The 10,403-nt window shown below is 41.6% G+C and overlaps 1 protein-coding gene across 10 annotated transcripts in view; it reads right to left on the bottom strand.

Annotated features, from left to right (window-relative positions):
• Nucleotides 1-5,295: 5,295 nt before the first annotated feature.
• SEMA6D (semaphorin 6D) overlaps nucleotides 5,296-10,403 on the bottom strand; it is a 56,071-nt gene continuing 50,963 nt past the window's right edge. For all 10 annotated transcript variants that reach the window (XM_046007605.1, XM_046007604.1, XM_046007606.1 and 7 more), the window contains one exon: nucleotides 5,296-9,035. In XM_046007605.1, coding sequence (XP_045863561.1) covers nucleotides 7,747-9,035 — 1,289 coding nt within the window. In that variant the 3' untranslated portion in view covers nucleotides 5,296-7,746. The remainder of the gene's footprint in view (nucleotides 9,036-10,403) is intronic.

The raw sequence follows: 10,403 nt of genomic DNA, 5'->3' as shown, positions 1-10,403 counted from the left end.
TTCTGTGTCCTCCCTATTGAGGCTGATTCAGCCTCTCCATTTGCAGTTCCTACTCTGGGCTCAGCCCCTGCTGCACTGGTTAATCTGCCTCAGTCACAGTTCTGTCCCTTGGAAGCCTCTTTTCTGCCTTTCAATATTTTCACAATGCCCATATTTCAACAGTTTGGTCCTAGCATCTCCTACTAGAAGAGAAATACTATTCAGACCCTTCAGAAGCCAAAGGACATCTGGGTCTATCGTAATCACTGACATCTCCCTTGTAGCTAAATTATACCTTCTGGGAGTTTGTTTTTGGCCGTGGACTTCATCATTGCTCGAGACCAGATAACTACGTAAAGTCAAAGGCCATTTCCAAGGTTTTTATTTTTTTCTTTTTTAGAGTCAAACTTAGAGACTTTTCCAAAATATATGTTTGAGTGGAGCACATTTCAAAATGACATGTTAGTTTTAATGATTATAAACAGTTTTCAATATTTTTGTATGTTTCTTTCTAGAGTCCTTTCTATACATGTATATTTACATTTTAAATGATTTGAATTCTATTGCTTTCTTCAGGTTAGTATTTTGCTATATTCATTAAATAAATTTATACAAAATATTTACATTAATTAAGCAAACACCAAGAGTTCAACTGTTTCCACCTCTCTGAATGTGGGTTGCAAAGGTAATTGAACATAATCTCTGAGTAAGCCCTGGTGATTTTATTAAGGGGCAGCCTTAACTGAAGAGTCAGTCACCAAGTCAGGTTGAATCTTAAATTTTGATTTGAATTCTAAGAGTTGCTGCAGATACACAATGACCAACAAACATCCAGTTGCCTGGAGGAGCAAATTGTCTTATTTTTTACCCTGAGTGGTTGTTGAACTTTGGAGCCTAACTCAAATCCCAAATGCTCACTAACACTAGAGGCTTTCACATTTGCAAAAGTACTCCAAGGGTTCCACTTCCTTTTTACTGTTTCTAAAGTTGCCCCCAAACCCATGGAATACTCCTTTCAGAATGTCTAAAGAGTTCTATAATCCTCTTATTTGGGGACCTGATTTTGTAAGTGCTAAGAAGGGGTGCATGTTTCTTCTATGCTTATTAATATTGACAATGTAGCAAATGTCCAGCCAGGCCTTGCTACCTGACCTAGGATGAAGATCTGGAGCAGTCATTAAATTTGGTCCTTCAACAGACATTTTCTATGTGCTTACTCTGCCTCATGGAGGGCCAGGCAGCTCAAATCATCAGGACACATTCTCCTCTAAGATAAAGTCTCACTCCTATAGCTCCCCCAACCATAGGGAGCAGTCAAAAAATTACAACCATATTTAACTCCCAGTATGTCACCCCAGCTCAATATGAAGCCATTCCAAGATAAGAAATGAAGAGAATTCTCCCCTGAGACTCTGACAGTCCACAGATGTAGATCTGGCAGGATGCCCAGAAAGTTAGATGGGTACAATTTGGACACATAGGGTTAGTTTCTTTTAACATCTCTGCATTCATCCTCTTTGGTTGCTTTCAGCCTACACTGTGTCAACTCAATCCATGGACTTTTTTTTTCCCCAAATAATTGATTTGGCGTGTTCGTTACAATAGCCCAGCATGTGACTGATTCACTGAATGTTTCATTTTTCACAGGATGTTTGGCATGTACTCCTGGATACTGTAATTATTCTACCTTTTTTGTTTCTCCTCATTATACATGATGTGTTGGAGAGAGGCCATCCTTTCTGATTGAACACTGATATTCCCTTTCAGCCCTTTCATGGAGGGTGTTGGTTTGTGCATGGGCATGAGTGTGAGAATATGTGAATTAGCCCTGATTTGTGAATTGGCTGTCATCTACATTTCCATAGTTGTCAGCCCCATTGACCTCAGTTTCTGTACCTAGAAAACGTGAATGACAGATCTTATCCATTTTCAACAAAAAGCATGTGTAATCCTCATAGCACTGCATAGTGCTCAAAACCACCAGGAAAACCCAAGAGAAACTTGTCGACCCAAACCAAGTGCTGCTCCTCTCTCGGGTATGGATGAATGGGATCATCATAATTTCTAAATAAGGAAAAAAAAAACCCATGTCCTCCAATCAGATCTATGCTTGGGGATTCAATTGTGAGCCCAGCTCGCCATGAAGCACAAGGGTAGATACACAAAATGCACAAGGTGTGTCTCATCTTTGAATCACAGTCAAATACCCCTTGGAATTGCTATATGCTGAGCAGCCGTCTGACCTCTAATAGTTGTGGAAGTAGCTGCTGCTACTGGCCCGGCTTTCTGGACCAGTGGTGTCCAAAATAGCATCTCAGTGGCATTGTCTATATTCCAAGGGCTCAGAAGCCATATATTGCCTGCTAGTAGCTACCATATTAGATGGCACTTATATGGGACATCTCCACCAGCATGGAAAATTCCACTGGATTGGATTGCTTGACACTGGCAAATCTTTCCTCTCACTGCGACACTGACTAGCCTCAAGTCCATATTTACAGTAGCATCATGTGGGTCCAGCTCACAAATGAAGAATAGTCCCAAGTAACAGTGCACATGTAACAGATGTCATGTTTTCATACTTCCCTTCACCCGGCGTAAGAAGCTAAGATAAACCAAAGGGCATGTTACAAAGAGATTTATCAACCAGTAATCAATACCTAATTTTAGAAAGAATTATATCATGAGTCAGGGTCTAGAAATATTCTATTTTCTTTTATGTGCGAATTCCAATTGATTCATGGTGTGAATATCCAGGATTCGACTGCCCCCCCCACCCCATCTTCTCACCTCCCTCATTCCTCTGTGAATTAAAGATTGATTTTATTATAGGTCCATTTCCTTCTTGTTTATGGTATCACATCTATTTGATAAAGAATGCAACATTGGCAGAGATTTAAGTATTTTGCATGTTATATATGCAAAAAGGGTAAACATCAACTATAGACCCAAGCTGAATGGCTTAAAGTGTATTGTTTATCTTGCCTTATTTTATTGCTAATCTCACATATATCTCATATCTAACAGCAAACAGACCTCATACACCCATAAAAAGTCTACAAACCAAGCTATTGAAAGAGTAATATTTAAGCATAGCATTCATAAAATATGTAATGGAATTGTAGAGTTGACAGGGCACATAGAACTGTCAACAAAATGGATGCTGAGCCATCTCTTTTCAAAAATGAGAAAACTGAAATCCAGAGAAGTGTAGTGCCACAAAGTTCTTTGCTGAGTGATGGAGTCAGGATTAGAACCCAGTTCCCACATGTGGAGCCTGGGCTATTTTGCACACCTCCTTTGTTGCCCTGCTCTGACAGAGCAGATGGAGAAGACAAGCTGGGAGGGGAAGGCAGAAAGGTGGCCACTCTCAGATGGCAGGAAGGCAAGTCCTCCTGGTACCTGGCCAGCACCCAGGCCATCCAAGGTCCACTATCTTGGATGGGAGACACACTTTCCTCTTAGCCTATGAAGGCATCTCATGTGTTCCACATGGCTTCAAAATTGCCATTTCCCAGAGAAACCTAAATGCCAATCAATGGGATTTCTGGAAGGAGAGTACAGGCAGTCTGTCCTGGTTAATTTATTTTTTGAGTGTGACCTTATGATGTCTTTCTTGTGAAAAGCTCTAAGTTCTCTAATCTTCTCTCAAATAGCATCTAAGCATTTATCTTGATGATTCATAGATGTGGTTTTAGGAGTCTGTAAATTCCCTGAAAAGGAAAATGAAATTCAGCTCCCAGGCTGTATTGTCATTAAATTATCAAATATATCCATGACTGAAAAAATCCAAAAAAGACCTGTCATAAAGGGAGAAGAGATAAAGATGCACTTTGTTTGTTTGTTTTTTGAGGGGGGGGGCATAAACAGGGGGAGGGGCAGAGAAAGAGGAGGGAAACAGACTCCCTGCTGAGCAGGAAGCCCAGGGGGCTCGATCCCAGGACCTTGGGATCACAACCTGAGCCAAAGGCAGATGTTAACCAACTGAGCCACCCAGGCACTGCAAGAAAGATGCACTTTTTAGAAGAAAAAAAAAAAATCACTAAACCCAGGAAAACTGTCACGATGACCATAAGACATAGTAAACGATTTAATAGAAATAGGCAAGGAGAAATCAACAATTAAGAAGCCCAGGAAGAAACAGGTTGCTTCCTGTGAAGATAGAGTGCCCTTTATTGTCTGTTCCTTCCTTCTTTTGTCCGAACCCTAAGAGTTAAACTTCTGCAGTGGGAAGAAACCTTCCACCCTCTTTTCCAGCACGGCAGAGGGTTACAGGCTGAGCCAGACTTCCACAATGCTGGGGCAGGGTTTCGAGTGCCAAGTCAGGCTCCATGACCTGCGGCAGGCACCGCCTTTCTGACTACCAGCTATAGGGCTGGTAGCTGTAAAAAGGGGCAAATCACCCCCCGCCTATCTTTTCCTCTCATGAGTGGATCCCTGCAAACCCGCCTCACATCTCTAGATGACAGTAGACCATGATAGGAATGCAAAAGGACCCTGGAATACCCCTGAACTCATATTGAAATATAGCAGCCTAATTAGATGACATCACGAAGGAGAACAAGGCCTCAGATAGGGACATGGCAGCTCCTGCTTCTGCAGAGATGCTGCTGGGGTTCTGGGAGAAAACAGGGCCAGGGAGGAGGTACAGAGGGGCTCGGGGCAGGAGCAGCAGCTGGAACCAAGTGCACAGAGATTGCTACAGACACTCCCATGATCTCTGAAGTGCCGTGATACCATCAACACCCACAAGAGGCAACAACTGCAGCCACCAGCTCACCCCATGCTGAAGGCAGGACCAAATGGGATCATAATTTTTCTTCCATTTCCGTAGTTGGGGAAGGTATCTCTTCACGTAGTCTATTCAGTTAAAACAACGGAATGGAGAAAGGCTGTCCACCAAATAGTAGGAAATGTTCACAGGAACCTGGTCTGCCAGTTGTAATTTTGGACTAAAAGGACATCAAAATTTTCATGTGGGAATACAAATCACGCATTTTAAAAAATGCCTGCCGAACTCGGCATGTGGACAAGACAAGGCGAGTCGCCAGTATGTCTGCCTGAAGTGTTTACCTGCTGGTGCAGGGACAGCGCATCCGGCTTTCTGACTCGTTTCTCAGCTTCTCCGGGGCTCTGCCCATTGGTATCGGCTTTCCAAGAAGAGAACGGTGGCAGAACCATGACCAAGTAGCAGATATTCCCGATAAGAATATTCTGGTACATTTGAAAAGAAACTCTCAGTGGTGTTGATTGACCATAAAATATTTTTTAAAACATGGCAAATCATAAACGTCTTCAAAATCAAGAGGCAGGATATAATGATTTGTATATTTTATTTTGACTTTACATGCGGTGTTAAAAACCCAAAGTACATATTATTTACACATCCACAATACAAGTTTACAAGATATCTATACATGTTAAAGTACTCTATAAAACAGTATAGAGCCACTTCACTTTAGGGTTACTTTTTATGCCGTACCATTAAAAAAGATACAATCTGTGTTTACCTTTGCACAAATGGATAAAGCATTTAAAAATTAAATTAACAGGATAGAGACTAGATTTTATGTTAGAAATTTCAACATAAATACTGATAGAACTCACATTACAAACTACAAGGCAGCACAATGTTACAAAATGTTATCCGGGTTCACATAGAGTTACTGTTCCGTTTTCCGCACGCTGGGATTAATATTGGTAAGGTGAATTCAAACACGTTTGTTGGCGGTGGACTGAGTAGTGTTTATCGTTGGTTGGTTTAATTTATTATTAATCTGTAATATTTTAGTTGCAAAGCTGACGTGTCTCAAGAACAGAAGTTCTTTCTAGTTTTTGAGTTTCCAGAGATCTCGGGGAATCACGTTCTTTACAAAACGATATTCTCAAAGGAAAAGAATAACTGTATCGGTACTCTACAATCTGTATAAAAACGCTCTGGTCTTCTGCAACCCATCCTCCCCCAAGTGATACAGATCGTCAGTGTTATCGCAAGAAACCAGTTGGACTCACTTGTCTGACTAAGTCAGGAGCATTCCTCTGCCTTGATACTTTCTAGATTAGGTTCAGTAAACCACGGTGTGGTGTGGAGCATATTAACTGAGACAGTCATCGGGGTTACACATCATCAACTGTAAGTGGCTTCTGCAAAACTACGAATAAACGACTCTACGGCTCCCGCAGGTGTCACATTACCCGAGAAACCTCATTTGCCTTCGCATTATCACCGTTTCATCCTTAGGAAAGCGGGAGTGGAATGTTTATCATGGCAAAGGATGTAATGCTGCTATTTGGGTGGACTGCTGGACAACTAATTGTTCTAGGTTGTTTTTACGATTTTTTAAAAGTCTTTTCAGGTGCTGGTTGAAAAACATTTACAACTGGCACTAGGTAAACGATGTGCTATACTGGAAACACTTGACATATTTTAGTACTTCTATCATTCTCGTGAATAAGGCACAAAATGCACAGATTCAGGTAAACTCACATGTAATATTTACAGTCTATTGTCATTACCTGCATGACTTAGAAGAAAATTCTCGTATGACACAACAGAGACAACATGATTGCACCACTTTCGGTTTTCAGAGACTCTGTTAGGCCAATTAGAATTCCTTTCACATTTCCTTCTTTTGTCTTCTGCTTTGTTTTGTTCTTTTATCTTGGGGGTAGGAGGAGTTAAAGGAAGAGAAATTGTACTACATGGGAGAAACCAAACAACATCAAAATAAAACCTTATTAGTGTGTTCAAGGTTAAATACAGTGAGTCAGGCTTGGATTCACAGTGGACAGGTAAATTGTTCTACTGAATACTGGTGGATAAATCAAGGATACCTCTTAACATCTCTATCTCCTTAAGCTGGCAAGACTGTAATAGAAGTTTTAATGAATAGCAGCACAAAATTACTTAGAACTCTTACATTCTGGCATTGGGGACCATGTGAGTTGAGTTAATCATTTTGATGGTCAGATCAACCTTGATTTTATTTCTTTTCTCAAAGCTGAACCCAATGGACTGCTGTGGGAAGAAGTTACTGTCTCTTGTTCAGTCATGCTCAATGTAAACAAGTCCACAGCACAAAAAGATGCAATGGGCACCAAAACAAATCCTAGTGGGTACAGAACACACACACACTCAACACACACGCGCGCACGCGGGCACGCACGCAGATGCACGCGCGCGCGCACACACACACACACACACACACTACAGTTCATTGGTGGCATGAAAAAAAATGCCACACTTGAAAAAAATGCTACAGTTTGGGTCAAAGACTGAATTTTTAGCAAATCGTTTGGTAATCTACAAGTTCATTTCTTTGAGACATTACCATTGTTTTTTGACATTTGTGCAAGAGGCAAGGTGAATGCATACAATTAAAATGTTCACATTTAATGGGAAGACCACACATAATGGTAGTCTAAGTTGAACCCATTTTCAAGTATTTGCTCACAGATTCTTCTGAGTACTGTATCAGCTCTCTATACTGGTAAGGCAGCCCCCGGGGGGCTGCACATCTCTTTAGCTTCAAACAAAAGAAATGGAATGACCAGCACCTTCCTTTGTTTTCGGGCAAGTACACAGAAGCTTTGCTGTAGTAGCTACATGTGGCAAGTTCTGATGTTGCCAAAGTTAGAAAGAGTTTCTTTGGCCACTCGGTTCTCTTAAAATACAAGGGAGTCTCTTATCTTAAGGTACCCTTACAACATCATCCTCTCGACAACACGGACAGGATAAAGCCACACGGAAAATAGCACACTTGAGGCCTAGTAAGTGTATTTGTTCAGTGGTCTGACAGATGTGGTTTGAGGAACAAATGAAGGCTTTGGTGGCACATCAGGTTTTAAGGACGGTGTCCTCTTTAGTCCCGTCCTAGGAAGGGTGCCATTACTGGTATAGCTGCTCTGTCTGGAGAGGGAAGGCTGCAGATGAACACTCACTGGTGTTCCCTGAATATAGTCCACCTTTGCCCCAGTGGGGGTGGGCATGTACCCCCCACGGTTCATACTAGGCTGTCTAGATAACAAAACACCGTTTGGTGAGTTTAAGTTTTTAGGCATTGCAGATATAGAGTGCCTCTGGGAGGAATTTTTGTGATAACCCCTTTGTCTTTCCAGAGACGTCATCGGGACTCCAGGAGTGGTGGGGACATCCACTCGCTTGGTTGGGCTATTTCTGGGGAGAGTTGAAGGAGGAGAGTATAGTGATGCCTCCCGGTTAGGGACCTTCGGTGGGACCTCAGACATAGGTCCCACAGGATCCAGCATTAAGGTCTGGTGGGCCATCTGGATATCTCCCATGATGGCTTTGGGGTTACTGTTTGGGTCATTTAGATGCTTCAGGAGATCGTTGAGGGTATTTCTGGAATCCACAGAACGCCGGTGATCTCTTTTACTGGATGACTTTGTGAGTGGGTGGTCAATGTTTTGAAGCTTCTTTTCAGCTTTGTGAGCATTGGAGTTTGAGAAAGACGTGTTGTAGTCATGAGTAGCATTAGGAAGAACAATGGCACTGGGGATATGCCCGTGACTTAATGGGGAATGGGGTGGTGGACTAGAAGGGAAAAACTGTGGGGTTTCCTTCCTTGAAGCCCCATGGCCATGGGCCTTGTCTGAGTGGCTCTTCATGGCCTGCAGGGTCTTCTGGTGAAGCACAGGTGTAGACTCAGGCGTGGGGAGAGCAGCCAGTTCGGGAGGTTGGCCCCGATGGTCCATCACCATGGATTTAGTATCTCCGTTGGGTGGCAGCTCTTTCCGACTGGTCAGCAGGTTACTGTACAATTTGGGAGAATCGATATTCTGTTGATATTCCTTGACCGGACTGTCAAAGAGACCATTCAATTTGGCAAAACTTCCGCTGGAGTCTGTGCACGACTGGGCAGATTCTGCATCTTTATGGATCTTTCTGTTTTTCCGAACAAACAGGTCACGATAGCAGTATACTGCCACACCTGCAATGAATGCACCCAAAACAAAAGCGGCAAAGACACAGGTGATGAGGACATTCATGTGGACCATCTGGTTCGACTCTCCCGACTGGACCTCCCATCGCACACCTGCAACAGACACGCAGGAAAAGAGTCTGAGTGAGGTTCTTCTTTCAAATGATATTAGCCAGCAAATGGCTTCCATTGAGCCAATACTACCTTCACGCGGTCCATATGCTTAGCCTGGAGGGTCAGGGAGACTCTAAAATTCCACCTGTATATTCTTCTTGAGTCATGATCAGATCCCCAGAGACATACTTGGTTGCTGCAGATGCTAGGATGATTCTGATCTCCCACCGATCCGTAAGTGTCTTTTTCCCCCCGAAATCCCTTCTAAGTAGTTGTTACCTAACATTCCAAGTTTTAAGAGTTTGGGGTCTTAAAAATTAGGGTTAGAAAGTACATGTTTTCTAAATGGTCAATTTAGAAACATTTTGTCTCATGATTTTCTCCTAATTCATAAGTCAGGATTACAGGGCAACTGCTAGAATTAGGAAAATGTATGGATTGGCGTAACTGCCAATTTAGCAATTATGCTAAAATAATTACACTATCTTAACTAGAATAAAGACACACAATTGGTTTACAAACGAAAAGTGCCTGCTTGGTCATTGCTAACTACAAATACGAACTTTTGTGCTCGCTTTGATTTTTTTTTTTTTCATTCCATCTTGGAGTGAATTACTCTTGAATTGCTTTCTATGAAAGAAATCCGGACAGTCTAAAGAAGTATAATACATAGTAGTTAAGTACATTATCCCATCGTCTTGAGATATTTAAGAAATATTTAAGTTAGACTACAAGAAGAGTGGATTAGTTTGTAATTATTGGGATTTTTAATGCGACCACAGACATCTAACAGTCAATCTAAGAGATGTTAGTTTAAGAGGTATCCAAGTCTGTTACATGCTATAAGCATAGCTATCCCAGGATAAGGTTAAGTCAGACTAATTTTGAGGATTCTGTTGCTTTAGGTTAGTACTAAGGCCTTTGAACATTAGTTGCTTTTAATCAATGTTCAGGATTATGGAATTCAGTGGCATTGGGAGAGACAAAGAAAGAAAAGTAGAAAGAAATGATATTACTAAAGGAAACAAAACAGAAAGAATGATCATTAAACTGTTTACAATGAAAACATATAAAACCCAAATCAACAGACGTAAATCATAAATGACAAAGTACTGGCATAAAAACTGATTGGAAACCTGATACCATAGTTTACTAAGCACCAAAGAAGAGATTGTTTTTTTCCCAGAGTAATATGTCTAATAAGCCAACTCAACAGGCAGCTGTTTTCTAACTGCTTCTATTAAGGGCTGAAAGTGATAGTTATGGACAAGTGCTCTGTCATGTTTCATTGCTTGTGACATTCAAGCAACTCACTAGCACCCTGTGTATCCTTTTCATATTGCATTTGGAATTGAAGCGAAACACAAG

The sequence above is a fragment of the Meles meles genome, chromosome 6, assembly GCF_922984935.1.
Source record: "Meles meles chromosome 6, mMelMel3.1 paternal haplotype, whole genome shotgun sequence".
In the NCBI taxonomy this organism is placed as follows: domain Eukaryota; kingdom Metazoa; phylum Chordata; class Mammalia; order Carnivora; family Mustelidae; genus Meles; species Meles meles.
Note: the sequence above shows the minus strand (reverse complement) of the source record. Positions and strands in the feature narration are given on the sequence as shown.